Below are 19,373 nucleotides of genomic sequence, written 5' to 3'. Positions count from 1 at the left end.
TTGTTTAATCATTTATTATGATTTAAAAATAAATATTTAATCTGTTATCTCATCACCTATTTTTTCTATTTGAAATTGCCATAATATTTCATTCATGAATTCTAAATCACAATCAAATAGGTCAGTTATTCTAAATTTAATATTTGATAAATCTTTTGAATGAAGAATAAATGAATTTCCGGATAATTGAAACGGATATGATAAAGAAAATGTGTTTAAGTTGATGGATAAAATGTTTTGTATTGATGGGTAAGAGTTAGGTCTAATGTTTGATGTGAAAATCTCATGGGGTATTAACTTTATCACATTTGATTAAAACGAAATTGGAACCAGTGTCAGAATACAAAACATCCCCAACATCTTTTTCAAAATTTAATATTCCCAACAATGAACGAAAATGAGGAGTACAAAATTTAATTTTCAGCGGAAATTTAATAAGGTTATTTATTTCATCAAGTTCAAAAAGTTTATCAGGTTTTGATTTAAAATTTTCTTCATACCATACGATAAATGATTCATTTAAATAACTTAAAATCATGTTAATATCCCATTTCGCTATCACATTATTTATATACATATCATACGTTTTTTCAAGGTCATCTTTAATAAATGATATATAATCTGAAGGGTCTAAAAGAATGGGATTAATTTACCACTCACAGAAACGAGAGTAACATTATAAATTCCGCTAACTGTTAAATTTAATTCACAGCTATTATTCGAAATAATATTGATAATTGACATTTTTATTACGATTAAAAATATGGTAAAGCGTTATTTTCCAGTGATAAATAAAACTAGAATAAGATTACCTCAAGAATTCATAAATTCAACGAATAAGAAATTCATTCATGTTATAAATTTTAGTTTTTCAGAAAATATGAGTCAATGTCATATTCATCAACAGGTTATATTTTCACTTCATTCAAATTTAGTTCAATCAAACCCATATAATGACCATTTCATAAGATTTTCAGATGGTATTAAAAATGTAATTGATAGATTAAAATATGAACAGATTGACAATATCGAATTTTTGGAATTTTGGTTTAAATATCCCGATGGAAAAAAGATTGAAGTTAAAGATAAAGCTGATACTATAACAAAAACAATTACAATGACCGATCCAGATAGTGGGGAACAAAAAGAAATAAAACAAACGATAGAAACTGGTGAAAGGTCAATTATTATCGATTATGATTCAAAGGATTATTATTCGATAATGTTAATGCTTGAATATTAAATAGTCTTAACAAAGAATTTTTCAAGTGATATTTTATATTCATCAACTATTTTATTATAAATATCATTATATGTTAAATGAAGTTCAGTTGTTGTTCCGTTCTTTGATATCTTAATTGTGCTAATATCCTTTATAGGATTTATTTTTGCAACTGTTCCGCAGCATGAAACCTCATCATCTATGAAAAATTGAATCTTAACGTCTGAATCTTGAACATCACAAAGAATGGCGATAATGTGAATTAATGATTCATAAGGTAAAATAATTAAACCGGATTGGTCAATTAAATTTATTATTGAATCATAATTATTAATTATTATATCACGGTAAATTTTCATTAATTCTGAATTAATGTCTATTTTATATGGGTTCTCGATGTTTGATGAAAGAGGTGGGGGGTATGTTGGATAAGTGGGAATTTCAACAGGTTCTTTACCAGGTTCAGATAAAATGATTGGGTCTCCATTCTCATGGTTTTCTTCATTCTCCTCATTCTTCGGTAAGTCACGAGTTAATAAATTTGGTTGAGTTGCTGACCTTGTTAATTCGGGGCTAACATTAACTTTAACATTTTGAATAATTCGTGATTTATCATCATTTACGTTATAACCAACCGTAATCTCTGCTTTTGCGTTAGTGTTCTTTTGACTAGTGAAACGTCTTCTCATTTATAATCGAATAAAAAAATATATTTAAACTTTTATTTTGCTGGAACTTTTGAATCTATTATTCCCTGTATTTGTTCATGAAGTTGATTTTTAGCATTTTCATCGAAATTAATAGACCGAATATATTCATTAATTGCATTCTTATAATCATCTGATTTCTCAAATTTTCTTTTATCTGATTCCTTAACTAAATCATAAGTTAAACCTCGTTGCTGATATAATGGTTTCTTAATTAAATCTTTGAATGCTTGAGATAAAGCACCTGATGCAATTCTTGCTACTATAATTGGTTGGAATTGCTGTTTAAGTTCATCTTTAACATTTGCGAAAACTGGATCGAATAAAGCAACTTTAAAGAATTTCTTAGCTGAAATTTCAGGTCTAATATTTGCATATTGACCATCAAACTGGTTAGAATATCGTGGTAATCCATCCGGTCCCTCTTCAATAGCATTTAATTCTTCATTGAAATAAGAATATGGATTATGACGGTATGAATTAATTGGACCATTTTCACCTTCTCCAATGTATTGTTTAACAGCTTTTCCATTTTCATCAAATTGCATAGGATAACGTTCATTATATATTTTACGTTTAGGATAATCAGATATAGTTAATTTATAACCATTTATGACTTTAATATTACCTTGACCATCAGTAACGAAAACTTCATTTATACCATCGGGTTTTCCATTTGGACCCGTAATGTCTGCTTCGTGTGCTTCCCAATTTGGACCATGACGTTTGGCATATGCTTGAGCTTCTGGTAATGTTAAAACGTTTCTCATTTGTTTAACATCTTTTTGAAGACCAGCAACAATATGAACTAATTCTTTCATTCCATCAGGAACTTTCATAGTTCTATTATATGCACCCTTTTTGTTTGTTCCTTGTTTTAATGGAACCTGTAGAAGATTTGCTATTTCTGTCATGTTTAATTATAAATAAAAAATAAAAATTAATTATAAAAAGTTAATCAAATTTAACACTTCCTTTATTTAAATCAACTATTATTTTTCCATGTTCACCTAATTGCTGATATTGTGTGTAAAGTTCATTAATGCTCATTGGTAAATTCACTTGATAAAGCATAACGTTCAACTGTTGACGACTAAACCCACTGAAAATGAAAAGTGTTGATAGATTTGATTTAATGTTTGTGCTTAATGCTTTGAAGTATTGAACAGCCATGAAGAATGAACACTGAATGTGTCGACATTGAGTTAATAACTGATTAAAATATGATTTCTCATTTGTTATTAGTTTTGATTTCACTGCATCATCTAGAAAAATGAGTGAATGCAAAAATTCTCTATCAAAATTTGAAATAGAAAGTGTTTCAAATAATTCATCCCGTTGTTTATCAATAATTTTATCCTCTAATCCTTGCTTCTTGATTGTATTATATAATTCTTTATACATTAAAAAGTTTTTTAAATAATCTTCTGCTTCTTCTTGTGATAAATAAATAATTGGAATTTTGATTAAATGCTTTAAAGATTCAAATGTATCATCTGAAGGTGAACCTGAACGGTTGATATAAATTAACACATGTGAATAGGGGGAAGTGTTAGCAATAATGATAATTTGTTTTAATATCGTTAATGTTTTACCTTTATTTTGTTTACCAATTGCTGCAGTGATTGAATTTAAGTAACATTCAGAATATGGAATTTTCATTAATTTTTCCTTAGATAGAGCATTTCTATTATCACTCAATGCTTCATTAATCATATCATCTACGTATGTATTATATACTCCTGCTAATTCTTCATAAGGGGTGGATGAATTTAAATCCATTTAATCAAAAATAAATTTATAATTTTAAACATTTCTATTCATCAATATTTCATCATATGAACTTCTATACTGTGGTGGTGTACCTGTTGGATGATATTTCAAACCTTCATCCGGTGTCCATGTCCAATACGTAGTCCTAGTAAACCAAACCTGAGGAGGATTTGTCACCTTTGAACAGTAAGTGTCATTTTCACCCTGAATGATTGGATAAGCTTTCACTTGTACTGTAACTTGTGAGTTGAAAGTTTCTAATCCATCAAAGAATATACCCGCTCCATCACGTTGAACTGGAATAGTGCATAAGAATGAAGTTTGGTCTTTCCATGTTCTAGCTAATGGCGTGCCATTATCATCATTCAGTGGTCTAGTTAATGAGTCCTCGTATTCTTCTGTGCATTCATTCACTCCATCTAAATCAGAAGCTTGAAGCATACGTGTAAAGAATATGTCACCCACTGTGGTCATCGCTTGATCGGGGAAGTTTCTGGAATCTATAGTGACCTGAAGACCTCGAAGCATTGGATTTTCTAAAACTGTTCTTTGCATTGCATTCTTCGGAAATGTTAACACAACATCTGTAACATTATGAAGAGCGTATGAGAAATCTGAGCTAATACCTTCAGGAGTGATGCAACCTCCATTTAGTGAACGAACGTCAATATGTTGAGCTGGAATCATGAATGGATCTTCCTTACTGAATAAACGTGGTATTGCTTTAACTGATTCTTCAATTAAACCGTATCCTGGTGTAATGCATTTATCCTCTAAAACTTCCATCTTTGTGCATGAAATAATAACGTCATCAACTGTTGCGTCAGCAGATGTAGCGGCTAAGCTTGTAATTAATTTGGCAGGAAGTCCGATTTGTTGGAATTTGCGATCATATTTATAAACATGATTCATAATCTTTTCATAATTTTCATCAGTTATCTTTTCATAAACGTAATTTTGTAAATCAGCAACTCTTAACGGGTCAACCTGACAAAATACTAAAGTATCCCTGAAAACATAATATTTAAGAATGATATCACCAAATGATTTAGGATAATCATCGAACGCCTGAAATGCTAACAAATCATTTACCGGAATAATCATATCAAAAGTGACATCAACTTCTTCATTTGCGTTCTTGAAAACTTCTGAAGGGTCAATATATTTACCACATACTGAGTTATCATATTTTTGAACATTATTATATAACGAATGAACAAACTTTTTAACTTTCCTTTCTGATTTTGGTTTATATGTTGCAAATGCGAAAGATTCACGGGCGCAATCCATCTGAAGATAACCGGCATCACCTCTTTCAGTTTCTACTTCTAATTGTTTAAAGCTTTGATTTGATGATTTGTAACCAACGAATAAACGCATGCATTTAAAAGCGGCATCACATGTGAAAGCTTTATTTGAAACTAGAGTTGCTTTAACTTTGCGTTTAATATATGTGTCACCTAATTGGTTCACATCATGAGCTGGATTTGTAATTCTTAAATGAGTTTGTTTATCATCAAAATATGGAGCATCAGAGTCATAGCATGAACTTTCAAGTTCTCTATAATATCTTCTACCGTCATTCTTTGCGAATATTTCATTTATCTTTTCGAATGAATGAAACACATTTCCATTAATCGGTTTAGTGTTTGGCACTAAATAGTTAGTCGTCATTTATTATTAAATAAAAAATCAAAATTAAAAGATGAAAATGAATTTTTAATTTTAATGAAATAATCAACTATGGCTGCAGGATATTTAAGAAACTGTGGGATAAAGTAAAAAGAGGAGCGCATAAAGTTTGGGAAACAATTAAGAAAGGAGCAAATTGGATATTTAAGAATAAAGAAGCAATTAGTGACGTTGCTGAATCAATAACACCAAAAGCTGCCCCAATAAGAGAAATATTAAATAAAGGAGAAAAAGTTTATCAAAGACTTCAACCGATACTAAGATAAAAATAATATTTATTTATTTTTCCACTATCTACCTCCTATTTTATTAAGTATTCCTTCAGCAATTCCACCAACTGCGTTACCTGCTTGTGCTCCCATCGCCGGATTACCTGCTTTAGTACCTAATACTCCACCTATGATAGTTCCTGCCGTTTTCGCTACTGGTGCCAAAAAGTTTGCAACGGGTTTAATAATATTTTTATGAACCCAACCTGCAGCTTTCTTAATTCCATCCCATAATTTTTTAAAGAATCCTGCCGCCATTTCTGATTTAATATTAATTAAAAAATATATTTCATCACTTATATTCTAATTTTTATTTAATAATAAATGAAACCGATTTTAAAAATAAATGAAACAGAGGAGGAAGAAATAAATGAAAGTAAAGATGTTCAACAAAAAATAAACGTTGTTAAACCAATTACTGAAATAAAAATTTTTTCATCTATTGAAGAATTTAATGACTATTATGCTAATAATAAAAAATTATTTGAAGAATTGACAACGTGTAAATTGAATAAAATGTTTAAAGTTGATGGATTCAAAATTTCAAAAATAAAAGGAGTGGTTAGTTTGAAATCTATTCCTCAATCAAGAATCACCTCATTAATGAAAATTGATGATTTAACAAAAAGAATAGAAGAGATTGAAGAAAGAATGAATCAAATAATTGATTTCATAAATTCAAATAATCATTAGTTTCTTAAAGTTCTATGTTGAACTCATCAAATTCTTTTTAAAGTTTATTTTTAAAAAATTTTTTTATTTTTTATTTTTCATTCATGAAAATAATTATTTCTAATTTCTTTTACTCTCTCGTATATACTAGATTTAAAGAATTCAGAACATTTCCCATAATCTCCTAAATGTTTTCTTATCCCTAACGTGTGCCAGTTATTATATGAAACTGAATAAACTTTATCTTTATCTTTACACCTTTTATCACTTCCAATATATTTATATCTCAGTTTTGATTTAGCATTTTCATATTCATTAGCGTTTAATAATTCACAGTCTTCCTTTTTAAATTGATGTTTAAGATATTCAGGATTTAATACTCTACGTTTATATGCTCCTAACTTAGTTCTAAAGGTTTTTCTACAAAATTTAGGAATTCCATCCTCTTTAATGTCATCAATGATTTCCATTTCATTATTTTCAATTTCTTCTTCTCGTTTATGAGGTCTTTGATTATGACTCCATTGATTCCATGAAATTAAATATTCTTTATCATTATATTTATACCTCATTAGCTTATTTTGGCTTTCATATTCATTTAATAATTCACAGTCTTCCTTTTTAAATTGAAGTTTAACCCATTCAGGATTTAAACAATGTTTAATTAATCGCGGAATATCTGACATCATCTATATATAGCTTCTTTTATAAAAGATAAAAAAATAAATTATTTTAAAATTAATGTTAATTTTTAATAATGTGTTTAGTATATAATATTTATTACTAATTTATTTAATAATGTCGCGCTTTCTTACGAATTCATGACTTAAAAAACGTAAGAAAAAATTTTATATCATCTATGTATAGAAGATGCATTAAAATATACCTTCATCTATATATAGACGTAACAAAAAAAGTCACACACCCCGTCCTATCCTACTACTACTTTCGAAGGAGGTCTCTGTTTCAATGTGATCTAAGATAGTAGTGAATGGTCTTAAGACTGTATCCTGTGTGAATGCTTGTTCTAAGTTGAAATTCTTCGTTGTAACTTTCTGGATTAAAGATAATATCTTTTCATCAGTCTTTCTACGGGATTTGGAGATCTTGGAGAGTAATGACCTCGATATGGATTGTAATGATGCTATTTTAGCTTCCATCTTCTTGTTCTGGTTTGTTAATTTCGAAATTTCGACTGATTGCTCGTTTTTTGTATCAAGATGGATCTTTTTCAGTTCAGCATTGATACTGGATACAATTTGTAACATCCTCTGGCAGTTATTAGATACATTCTCTGTAAAATCAGTGCATTGTTTATCAAGTTCAGTATTTTGGTTTGGAATCTGGTTGTAAAGGGAAATTTCTTGCGCCAGTTGATCTAACAGTTGGTACCGTTTAGAAAACAACTGATTCTGTTTGTTAGAAACAAAGATATACTATGCAATGGATTTTGCTTTCCATCATCTAAAAATTTTTCATTCAAGATTTGATGTGGGTCACTTTTTGAGTCGAATACTTTGAACTGTCGGTAAAACTTTGATTTAGTGTGTTTGGGTGAGTAGTCTAGTGGTATGATTCCTGTTTTGGGTACAGGAGGTCCCGAGAAGCTTCCACTGCAATCGTACGTGTACTGTGGCAACACAGCTATAACAGACAGTTTCACGCCAACCGCGAAAACGATTTTGAAGCCTGAGGAACAAAATTTAGATATCGTTTTGAAAAATATTGCAGCGTTGAATCCAGAAAATTACTCCGACTTAATCAGGAGCCTATCGAAGATGGAGTTCAGATTAGATTACCCGAAAGAAATAGAGAATTACTGGATTTCGGAAAAAATATTTAGCCAATCCATCGCATCATTGCCCATCAGTTTGTTAGTCGCATCCATGTTCTCACCTGAAGACCGTGACTTGAGTACAGAACCGTTCCACTGTAACGCTGATGGCTGTAATTTCCATTGTGACAATTGTGAAAGAATGGTTGAACACATCAGAGAGCACCATAACACTGACCCCATGATCAATACATTTGAAACAACAGAAGACACATTTAGAAGAATAACGGCCATCAAAATAGACAAGACAGGCATCGAAGAACTTAACCCTCTAAAATACAGATGCTCGTATTGCGACGAGTTATTCACCGAAGCAGAAGATCATGCCATCCATATGATTTCACATCTCACAGAAAAATTATCACCAGATATATCTTTCTTTTTCAACGACATTTTACGCCTTTACAAAACTATCGACAAACCAACAGTACAAAATTTATTTCCAGAAACACAAGTCGCAATTTTTGACACACTTGAAGAAACAAACAGATTCAGACTTATCGTAGGAAGAGAAGCCATAGAAACAATTGAAGAAGCATTCCCTCCAAGTCCACCAGGAACAGATCGGAAACCATCCATAATCATCACAGACACCTGTCAACTCAGGTTTGTACCATGCATGGATGAACCACCAAAAGGAGATCTCGGAATTCTGACTCTACTTTTAAGAGATTTCAGCGCACACAATATCCCGATTAAATCACTGAACAATAAGGAACTAATTGCTGATAAAGACATCGATTACAGCCCAGATTTTGTCGAAGGAGCTCTAGCCAACGCAGAAGAACATGATACAACGAACAGCCAGAACAACAATGGAAGATACATTAACTCAGCCGAAAAACTTACAGAATTTTTAATACAATGTGAAGACTACTTAACGAACATCAAAACACTTGAAGACTTAGAACGTTTCTACACAACGATTAAAGACTACAGAGTCAACAAAGAGGTTATCGCCGAAGATACACCAATCTTTGTATATTTCCTAGTAGAAGAAGGGAAATTACCAAAACCAGGTCTTAGATGCCCACTTGAATCATACGAAGGACACGAAGACAAGGCATTCGAATCACTGAGAAAACTTTGCGACCACTTCAAAGGAGAAATCGCGAAAACGAGCTTTGACCCAAAGGTTCACACCATAGACATCTGGGTTGAATTTTTGGCCCAAGCCTATGGCACAGGCACGTTTGTCTACAAAGATGAAAACGGAAACATCGACCTTGATACGCACGTATTCAAATGCCCTTATGCAGACTGCTCATACACGAACAACGACAGATCAAAACTCATGGACCACATGAAAACGAAGAAACACGCCAAGAACGTATACATCGAGAGATACGGCTTCTTTTGGGGTATTGTCATAGAAGGAGTCAACCGACCAAAAGGAATCGTCTACCCGACACTCAAAGACATCAAAGAACACGCTTGTCGCAAATGTCCAGAAGCAGGATGCAACACATATGTAACAGAATTGAGCGACATCAAAGAACATCTAAAGAAGAAACATAAGTCTACAACAGCAGGAGTAGACGGAGAAATCGCGCACACTGATGCTACATACTGCTGGATTACCAAAGAAGAACTCGACGCATTACATGCCGAGAGAGCAAGAGAAAGAGCAGAGCAAGTAGACAACACTCCAGTACAACAGATAATTAATGCTGACAACAATGAAGAGAACAACGAGAACCAAGAAGACAACGGAAACAACGAAGAAGCAGATGCCCTCGACCCGCCAAATAACACAACAGAGACAGAAGATGAAGCGGTTCATGCCGTCATCATCAATCCACCAGCAACAGAAGAGGAAGAGGTAGCCATCATCGCCGAGGCAAGAAGAAACATTCCAGAACTCCAACAAGCAGAAGAGAGAGGCTGCGTTACACCGAAAATGACATCACTCGTCCGATTAAAACTATTGAAAGGAGGAGGAGAACTTTTCAACAAGAAACTCACTCCATTAGCCACAAGATACGCAGCTACAGGAAATACAGAAGCAGACAAAATCAAGGTAGATTACTTGACACTAAAATGCAATGCCGCCTTGAGAGAAATGATCTACACCAATAACCACAGCGAACCAAAGTTTATGACAGCAGAAAATGGAGAAGACACAGGAGAAGACACAGCACCACCGCCAAGGATATCGGAAGACACAAGAGATCGCATTCAAAAAGCAGCCAATGAAATAAAAGGAACTCTCATCAAAGTAGTCAAACACATAAGTCACGCGAGATGCCTCAAAGACAGCACGAGAGACGATGAACACAATAAATTCGTCGAAATGATTGCAAAAATCAAAAACGATCTCAGAGATAACAAATTCGAACAATATAACATTGAAGAAATATTTCAAGGACCGATCTCCGACCAGAGTATTCTCAACATCGTCAACATGGAGGACAACAACGAATTCATCAAGAAAATGGATTACATTAACCGAATTCTCGGAACACCACAGGATGCATCACCATATGCAAGGAAGAAGTTACAAGCATGTTTCGCCGATAACCCAACAAAGACTCTCAGAAACATAATCTTAGCCGACAAAGTTCCACAACAATCATTGAAGCCAAGCGAATACCTTGATTACTACGGACCTCAATGGGCAAACGAAGCTGAAGGCTACGAAAACTTCCTGCATCATGACTACGCGTTACCGGAGAGATATGGCCAAGCTTTCGCAAACGACTTCCTCGACTTCATGACAAATGAATCGAAGATCATCGAAGTAATCCGCAACAAGAATCATTTATCGGCACACGGCCTCGATGGAATTCCGAACTCAGTTTACATGCTATTCCCAGTCAGCGCCGCAAAATTCCTCAGTATATTATTCAGATCAATCATCATATCAGGTCACATCCCAGACTGCTGGAAGCTCTCCAAGACAGTGATGCTTTTTAAGAAGGACGACCCATCGTTAGCAAAGAACTGGAGACCAATCGGCATCACGTCATGCACTTACAGAATCTTCATGACTTTAGTCAACAAAGCGTTACAGATGATCCCAATGTTCCACGCAATGCAAAAAGGTTTCGTTCGCGGAGCAACACTGAGTGAGCACATTGCAGTCGCGAACGAAGTCCTTTGCCAATCAACCAGAACACAGTCTGAAATGTTCCAAACAGCAATCGATTTCACGAACGCTTTCGGCACAGTTCCTCATCAATTGATCTTTGATTCTCTCGAAGCGAAGAAAGTTCCCGATTCGATCATCAATCTGCTCAAGGACCTCTACAAAGGAGCAAGAACGGCTATCTATACAAGACATGCACACTCCGAGATAGTTCCGGTTCGCAGAGGTGTCATCCAAGGCTGTCCACTCAGTCCAATCCTCTTCAACTGCTGCTTAGATCCTTTATTATATGCAGTCCAGAGGAGACACTTTGAGGACGGTTACAGATTCCAAGACAAAGCAGGACAGTATTCAATTGCCATTCAAGCTTACGCTGACGACGTTCTAGTCATCTCTCCAACACATGAAGGAATGCAAAGAATCTTAAACACAGTAGATGAATTCCAGAAAATTGCGAAACTCAAAGTTGCACCACAGAAATGCGTCACACTTGCCAAAACATCCACTGCAATCCAACCTTTCCGCATTGGTCCAGACGAAATCCCAATCAAGACGAGCATGGACAACATCACATATCTTGGAATACCAATCTCTGGAACAAAGACATCAAGATTTGCAGCTGCAACTGGCATTCTGGAAAAGGTCAAAGCACAGATCAGAGTCGTCTTCGCGTCACATCTCGCTCTCTCTCAGAAGATTATCGCTCTCAGAGTCTTCATCTTGCCACAACTTGACTTTTACATGTTCCACAACGTATTCAGAGTCAATGACTTGAAAGCGACAGATCAGATGATCCGAGGCCTGATCGACAAAGAAGCGCCGACGTCAAACATTCCGGTTTCATTTTTCTACATGCCGAAGAACAAAGGCGGCTTTGGACTCGTTAAATTGGAACTTCGCCAGCCTCAGCTCGTTCTCACTAAATTTGCGAGGTTATGGTTAAGTCAACAAGCAGAAACCAAAGCCTTCTTTCACACAATGGCTCAAGAAGAGAAGTCATTCCGCAAGGTCGTCGAAGACCAAGAAAATGGTTTCTTAGGCATCAAGATGGAAAACGGCAAAATTGTCCAGAAGAACGAAAGATCCAAACGCACAAATTGTTTCATCACACAGGCGGCTAAAGCAGCAGACAAACTGGAAGTCAGATTCAAAGAATGGGACAAAGGAGGCATACAAGTCAGAGGTGTAGGAGAAAATGCAACAGACTGGTACCGCTCGAAACACATCGGCCAAATCTCACCCTTAATCGGTCGCGTCATCCAACAGAGGCAGTACGAGGAGTTCAAGAAAGACGAAACACACTCACACACTTTCTGCGAACCAGCAGCGCTAGCGGAGTCACACGACATCATGAAGAGACCACAAGCTGTTCCAAACAACCTCTACTCAGCGGCTATTGCTCTCCGTACAAACACAGCTCCAACCCCAGCAAACATGCACTTCCACAACCCAGAAGTTTTGGCTAATTGTCCATTGTGCGGATGCCAATCCTGCACTCTCTTCCACACATTGAACATGTGCAGAAACCGTTTCAGTCTATACAAATGGCGCCACAATATCATATGCGATGACATTTACCAATTCATTCACGATCACTATCCAGGAGTAACCATCAAATGCTCGGCGAGAATTACAAGTGACGGCTACCAAACAACAGGCCCAGAGCTCGACGACACAGTTAAAGATCTCCTCCCAGACCTTGTTGTCTACGATGAAGCGAACAAGATGATCAAGATCATTGAAGTCACATGCCCTTACGGCACGGACAACAATGTTGGCAACTCTCTTGACGCGGCATACGACAAAAAGGTTAACAAGTATAAGAGCCTTGCTGAACAAACAGAGAGATTATTTAACTGGACCACGACGCTCTCAATTATCGTAGTCTCATCACTAGGAGTCATCCCTCTCCGTACAAAACTCGACGCATTGAGAATCTCACCTGCAGATCACATACAGCTACTCAAGAGACTTTCGATGCACGCGATAGCTGCGAGTGCTTGCATTGTTTTTGAAAAAGTGCCAGAATTCTTCGGTATGCGCTGCCGTCCCCTCCCAGGACGAGTCACAGCTCCCAATGCAGCGATCCCACCAAACAACAATGAAAACAATAACGACACAGATCATGGTCAGGAGAACCAACAGGCAACCTCTGAAGAGCAACCAACCAACAATGGAAATGCTCAAGAAGACAATGGCCAAGGCGAACAAATAAATAATTCAACCGAACAAACTATCTCTGTTGATCAAATCATCGAAGAAGATGCTGAGAACAACGCGATAGAACAAGCCTTAGACCAACCCGATGAGGACGAATTCCTTAACTAAGAAGAGATAAGACGAGTGAGAAGAACAGAAGCATAGTAGGATTGGCAGAGCTTAAGCGATGTCACTCGGTACGAAACGTGTACCAAACACCGGATTCCGTGCTAGGAATCACAAGCCAAAATAAAAGAGACACCACGAAAATTACTCACCCTCCCTCAAACAGATAATAATATTAACCTCCCATCCATCAGTCCGTATGGTCTGATAACAGACTAGCACCACATCCATGATACACTCATTGGAGTGAAAACCACCAACAACAAATCCACCTAGACCAAATCCTGCCCCACCTCCACCCAAGTAGCTCGCTTCGCTCGCTCACCTAAAACTTTGCTCGCTCGCTTCGCTCGCTCGTCTTAACCCTTTCCGAATAAACACTTACAATTCCCGGCTCGCCCCATTTTTTCTTTTTTCATTTCGATATTTAGATTTGTCACTTTTTGAAATCATAAAAAATTTGATTATACGAAATATCTCAAAAAGTAGTTAAATAAAGTTGTCTAAGGATAATCTCAACATACACTTACTTTTGTAAAGAGTCAACAACTAATCTACTTAGGGTTTCCTAGTTTAAACCCAAATATTTACTGAGAATCAACTTATTCAAACAACCAATAATTTTTATGAAATTTCAGAATAAGGTTATTTTCAAAATCCAAAGAATGCTTATAATTCTCCTTAAATGTCATAATTTTACCTAAATTTCGAATGTCAAAATTTTTCAACTTATTAGACAGTACGGATCCTATTTGAAGAAGAAATATCTCAATTGTTATCTCGATTTTTTACTCTATTTAAGGGTGCACATACCACTTTCAGACATTCTCTCATTTGTCTGTTATAATTATATCAAAAAGTATGCTTCTAAAAAGAAAGTTTTGATATTATGAGGGAATATCTGAAAGTGGTAAGTACACCTTTAAGCAAATAAAGTTTGTGACAACATGACATTTTGACAACACAGCTGGACGAAAGGAGGAAGGCATTTATGAATTATTTTTGAAGAACTGAAGGTGCTACCATGTTACCATGTGCTACCAGGTTAATTAACTTCTCTGAAAAAATGAGACAACATGACATTTTGACAACAGTTCAGGAGGAAGGCATTTATGAATTATTTTTGAAGAACTGAAGGTGCTACCATGTTACCATGTGCTACCAGGTTAATTAACTTCTCTGAAAAAATGAGACAACATGACATTTTGACAACAGTTCAGGATTAATGCAAAAATAAATTCAAATCATACTTTATAAAGCATCATTTACAGGTATTTCATCGTCAGTAAATGAATCATCATTATCATTTGGTTCAACCTGTTTATATAATCCTTTCATTTCTTCTTTCAAAACATAACACCATGTTTGTTTATCGTCTATTCTTCTATGTTTCCTATCACATTTATCCTTAATGCTCATTTGAAAATTCTTGTCTTTCATGTCTGATGGTTTGCAGAATAGAGCATTTTTACACGTCATACCTGCACACAATTCATCATAATGTGTATTTATCCATACATCTAAAGGATTTGTTGATAATTCTATTAAATCTTGTTTGGCTTCAGTCATCGGTATGATTCGTACATTAAATGATGAAAGGTCATATTGCATAAAATATGTTAAAAGGTTATCATAAAATTCCTTAGTGCATGAATCCATTAAATTCTTGAAGTAATCAAATTGACCCTTGAATTTACCATTAACTCTTAAAACTACGTATCTTCTGTCTCCAACTTCAATTTTGACAGGGTAGACGTTATTAGTTACGAAAATGAAGTTTGCAACGTTCTGAGCAGTTCTTCTGGGTTGATTCTTTTCATTAATTCTAATCTCATTATCCGTAATAATTGATTTCAAAGCGTTGAAGTTTGCGAGTCTATCTTCACCTACATTCTTGAGTTCATTAAGTACAAGAAACATTTTATTCTCAACTACTGAATTGAAATTACCCGTTAGCTCACTTATTTCGGTAATGTTTTTACATGAATAACCAGCGAGGAGTTCAGAAATAATGTCTGTAAATCTGTTTTTACCTGTTCCCTGAAGTCCTTTCAAAATAATTGCTGTTTCATTCTTGATTCCAGGATGTTGAATCATTGATGCAATCCAGCCGAGAAGGTATTTATACACTTCATCGTTATTATCACAAATGACTTCTTTAATGAAATTCATAAACATCTCAATTTTTGAGTAATCTACTTTTTCGAGAATGTTGTATTTATAACCCTGAAACGTTGAGAAAACATCTGGGGAATCAGATTTAAAGCAAACACCCTTAACGGTTAATGAGGATAATTGATTTAGTAGTACGTCCCATGCTGTTATTGTTTTACCTTCTTCTTTAAATAATTTAATCATTTTGAGTGACTCTTTCATGTTTGACTGAAGAACGAATGATATTTGATTCATTTTGTCGTGGATATTATAGTCCTTTTGAATGAAATATTTATTTCCACAATCTACAAAACGGATTACACGTGATAAATCCTCAATTACTTCAGAACTGTTTTTATACTGATGATTTTCAGCCTTGCGTCTAATATCTGTTATCAAAAACGAGTCATCAAGTTTTATATCAAATGTTATTTTTGGCTTACGTAATAAAGGCAAAACGTATTCATCATAATATTCCTTTTGATATAGTTTTAGAATCTTCACTAAAACAAATGGAGAAGTCATTAAATGTGCATATCTACTACATGCTTTTTCAAAATTACTTTTTGCATTTTCAGTTAAATTGCAGAAGTTATAAACGTTATCGTATGCTTCATTAATCAAATGATCCGGTAACGAATTAATAGCTTGAAACAGTGTGAATAATGTTATTTCTTTTTCTAAATTCATGTTTCCACCGTCATTATGTACTTCAAAATCACTGATGCCATCAACTATGCTCTGGGCAAGTTTATCGTCAATGTTTACATCTTTGTTTTCATTCATGATAGTCTTTATTTCTTCGTTCTTCTGTTCAACTCTTACCTTAATATTCAAATCATTTAATATATCGTTTACGGTTCTAGTTAATGTTGAATCATAACTTCCACGAATGAATGAGTATGTATTGATTGGTTCTGATGCATTCTTGCGAACTCTTGAATCAGCCATAACCACTAAAGAACGTTTTGAATCATCCATAGAAGTCATTATGTCAATATCATAATCATTGCAGGAATAACATTTAATCATTCTGTTCGAGGTTGAATAGAAGAAATTAGTGTTGCAATAAATGTGAAGACCTCCTGAAGCGGTTTTAACGATAACATCTTTATCCGAAAGTTTTGATAAAATGTCTTTTCTAACTGTTTCTTTAAGTTCATCATTGTACGATTTATTGATATCAACATCTATAATCGTTAAATTTGAAATTTTATTTACTAATAAAGCCATACCAGTTTTCCCTCCTCTTCCTCCATCGTGTTTGAGGTAGTTATGTAAATCAATCTTGTTTTCACCAATTCTTTCGTTGAGGGTTTTAGTTTCTGCCACAACTAATTCCTCAGCTAATGAATCAATAACTTTTTCATCAGAAATGATATAGTTGCTGTTGTTGTTTGTTGCTGTCATTTATATAGGAATAAAAAATAAAAATAATTTTAAAACTAACTTTATTTTTGGGCTGCATCATATTTCCTGAACTGTTGTCAAAATGTCATGTTGTCTCATTTTTTCAGAGAAGTTAATTAACCTGGTAGCACATGGTAACATGGTAGCACCTTCAGTTCTTCAAAAATAATTCATAAATGCCTTCCTCCTGAACTGTTGTCAAAATGTCATGTTGTCTCATTTTTTCAGAGAAGTTAATTAACCTGGTAGCACATGGTAACATGGTAGCACCTTCAGTTCTTCAAAAATAATTAATTATTGAATAACCTGAAAACATTAACGTAAACATTAACGTAAACATTTATTTTTGGTCGTTTATGACAAAAATAAATGGTTCATTTACTCACAATATTTTTTTACAAAACGACCCCAAACTTTTAACTTCTTTTCTGCAGTTTCTAATGCTATCTTAGCGAGTTCATATTCTCTAAATTCTCTCTTTAAATCTTCTTGTTCCCATTGGTCTAGTTCGTATGGAGAATCTCTATAACCATAATATATCTCACGTTCATGTTCTAATTGTTTTTCGCACATTTTTCTAACTTCTTGTTCGAACAAAGGTTTAGCATTCTCTACTGTATCTTCGAGTTCTTCTTCATCTAACTTCTCATGAACTTTCTTGTCTATGGAGTCCATAATATCTTTGACATAAAATGCATACTTTACAGAGCACCATTCAGCAACAAAATGAACGAGGTCAGGATGTATGTAAATACCTTTGAATTTATTTATAACACCCCTAGTAAGCTCATAAAATGCTTGTTTTTAGGTCGAGCCACTTTTGGCTCCACCATATTCTTTCAACCAAAACTCAAGAATTTCCTGCATTTTAGTACTATTGAGAAATCTGTTTAAATGGTTTAACCTTCCCGCTTCTCTTGCCATCTTTGTTGCATTAATGTAACCATCCTTGTCTCTACTTAAGACTTCAATACCATTATAAGTGCCTTTTGTGAATGTTTCGCCATTAGATTTGTTGCTGAATGTTTTTGCTTCGACTGACATTTCTGTTCTTACATACAAAATAAAAAAATAAAAATAATTTTAAAACTAACTTTATTTTTGGACTGCATCAAATTTCCGGGACTGTTGTCAAAATGTCATGTTGTCAGTAATTTTAAGAGAAGTTAAATAACCTGGTAGCACATGGTAACATGGTAACACCTTCAGTTATTCAAAAATAATTAATTATTGAATAACCTAAAAACATGAGACTTTGTCTCCGGACTCTTTGAGTCACTTAACGTAAACATTAACGTAAACATTTATTTCTGCAGTTCATCCGCTACTTCATTACCTAATTAATTACAGACATAAAATATATTTAGTTCATTCGGTAAGCCTTAACCCAAAGGTCTGGGCTCAAGCGTGTTCAATGAACACGGTACCATGCGAATACAGTCACAAATGGTGGCATGTAATCTTTACCCGAACCTGTTGGATTTGTTGTGAAAGTATGGACATGATTTCCTCCTGGTTCAGTTTGTCGAAAAGTCTTTTTTGCTGAATGGTTATAATCTGGAGATAAAACATCATAGCCAGCTTCCTATTCTGAGTTGTATAATGGGTGGTCTCTTAATGAGTGGCTATGGTCGCCAGAAAAGTTTGTAGTTCCTGTATGAGTGTGTGGGGGTAAGTTTGCTTCTTTAATTTTCTTCGAACCTCCTGTTTGCTTTGAATATCTAGCACAGTATAAGAATTTATCCACAATCTGCTTCCACATACCAAAACCTAAAACTTCTGAAGGATTTGTTGAGTTCATTGACGTATAAATAGAACCAACAGGATATAATGTTTGAAGTATTTCATTTTTCATGCTTGTAATCACATCATTTACTTCCGACTTCTTTGCATAATTTTCATCAACATAAGTTTTATCTGCTTTAAGGTCTAAACATCCTGAAACCCATTCTGTATCAGCTTTAACTTTAAAAGTCTCAAATGTCCATTCATGATACCATTCAACCTTTTCTTTAATTTCATTATCTTTTTCATCAACATAAACCAAATTTGCCTTCTTATTTAACTCACTATCCACATATTCCTTATCTGCCTTCTTCATTATGTCGTTTAGGAAACCTTCTATGAATTCCTCATTTAAATTAAATCTTCCAATCTTCAAAACTTTAGGAAATGCATTTAATGCGTAATATCTCTGTTCTTCTGGTGGAATTGATGTTATATCATC

General features: G+C 34.3%; 10 protein-coding genes and 1 non-coding gene across 11 annotated transcripts, besides 3 other annotated features; 2 read left to right on the top strand and 9 right to left on the bottom strand.

Moving 5' to 3' along the window:
- Positions 1 to 4,311: part of a mobile genetic element that runs on past the window's edge.
- On the bottom strand, positions 1,240 to 1,911 carry TVAGG3_0714520 (uncharacterized protein; the record flags this gene model as incomplete). Its single annotated transcript, XM_051243900.1, has 1 exon — positions 1,240 to 1,911. One exon carries the CDS (start codon positions 1,909 to 1,911, stop codon positions 1,240 to 1,242), a length of 672 nt encoding a protein of 223 aa, XP_051090487.1.
- On the bottom strand, positions 1,944 to 2,477 carry TVAGG3_0714510 (uncharacterized protein; the record flags this gene model as incomplete). The annotated part of the gene is made up of 1 exon (XM_051243899.1): positions 1,944 to 2,477. The coding sequence occupies one exon, from the start codon at positions 2,475 to 2,477 to the stop codon at positions 1,944 to 1,946; it is 534 nt and encodes a 177-aa protein (XP_051090486.1).
- On the bottom strand, positions 2,577 to 2,843 carry TVAGG3_0714500 (uncharacterized protein; the record flags this gene model as incomplete). The annotated part of the gene is made up of 1 exon (XM_051243898.1): positions 2,577 to 2,843. A coding segment is annotated over one exon (267 nt), but the record flags the coding sequence as incomplete, so codon positions are not given.
- Positions 2,884 to 3,711, bottom strand: TVAGG3_0714490 (uncharacterized protein; the record flags this gene model as incomplete). The annotated part of the gene is made up of 1 exon (XM_001324612.2): positions 2,884 to 3,711. The coding sequence occupies one exon, from the start codon at positions 3,709 to 3,711 to the stop codon at positions 2,884 to 2,886; it is 828 nt and encodes a 275-aa protein (XP_001324647.1).
- Positions 4,312 to 7,252: 2,941 nt separating the features above from the next.
- Positions 7,253 to 7,741, bottom strand: TVAGG3_0714470 (uncharacterized protein; the record flags this gene model as incomplete). The annotated part of the gene is made up of 1 exon (XM_001286640.2): positions 7,253 to 7,741. The coding sequence occupies one exon, from the start codon at positions 7,739 to 7,741 to the stop codon at positions 7,253 to 7,255; it is 489 nt and encodes a 162-aa protein (XP_001286641.2).
- Positions 7,742 to 7,887: 146 nt separating this feature from the next.
- On the top strand, positions 7,888 to 7,937 carry TVAGG3_0714460. Its single transcript has one exon. It is a non-coding gene; the product is annotated as a tRNA-Pro (tRNA).
- A 5,297-nt stretch (positions 7,938 to 13,234) lies between these two features.
- On the top strand, positions 13,235 to 13,983 carry TVAGG3_0714450 (uncharacterized protein; the record flags this gene model as incomplete). The annotated part of the gene is made up of 1 exon (XM_051243897.1): positions 13,235 to 13,585. The coding sequence occupies one exon, from the start codon at positions 13,235 to 13,237 to the stop codon at positions 13,583 to 13,585; it is 351 nt and encodes a 116-aa protein (XP_051090484.1).
- Positions 13,984 to 14,379: 396 nt separating this feature from the next.
- Positions 14,380 to 14,412: a mobile genetic element.
- Positions 14,413 to 14,520: 108 nt separating this feature from the next.
- Positions 14,521 to 19,373: part of a mobile genetic element that runs on past the window's edge.
- Positions 14,959 to 17,146, bottom strand: TVAGG3_0714430 (uncharacterized protein; the record flags this gene model as incomplete). The annotated part of the gene is made up of 1 exon (XM_051243896.1): positions 14,959 to 17,146. A coding segment is annotated over one exon (2,188 nt), but the record flags the coding sequence as incomplete, so codon positions are not given.
- Positions 17,525 to 17,821, bottom strand: TVAGG3_0714420 (uncharacterized protein; the record flags this gene model as incomplete). The annotated part of the gene is made up of 1 exon (XM_051243895.1): positions 17,525 to 17,821. One exon carries the CDS (start codon positions 17,819 to 17,821, stop codon positions 17,525 to 17,527), a length of 297 nt encoding a protein of 98 aa, XP_051090482.1.
- TVAGG3_0714410 (KilA, N-terminal/APSES-type HTH, DNA-binding family) lies at positions 17,951 to 18,190 on the bottom strand (the record flags this gene model as incomplete). Its single annotated transcript, XM_051243894.1, has 1 exon — positions 17,951 to 18,190. One exon carries the CDS (start codon positions 18,188 to 18,190, stop codon positions 17,951 to 17,953), a length of 240 nt encoding a protein of 79 aa, XP_051090481.1.
- On the bottom strand, positions 18,732 to 19,247 carry TVAGG3_0714400 (phage tail repeat-like family; the record flags this gene model as incomplete). Its single annotated transcript, XM_051243893.1, has 1 exon — positions 18,732 to 19,247. The coding sequence occupies one exon, from the start codon at positions 19,245 to 19,247 to the stop codon at positions 18,732 to 18,734; it is 516 nt and encodes a 171-aa protein (XP_051090480.1).

This window comes from Trichomonas vaginalis, chromosome III, assembly GCF_026262505.1.
Source record: "Trichomonas vaginalis G3 chromosome III, whole genome shotgun sequence".
Lineage (NCBI taxonomy): Eukaryota > Parabasalia > Trichomonadida > Trichomonadidae > Trichomonas > Trichomonas vaginalis.
This window is presented reverse-complemented; position numbering and strand designations above follow the sequence as displayed.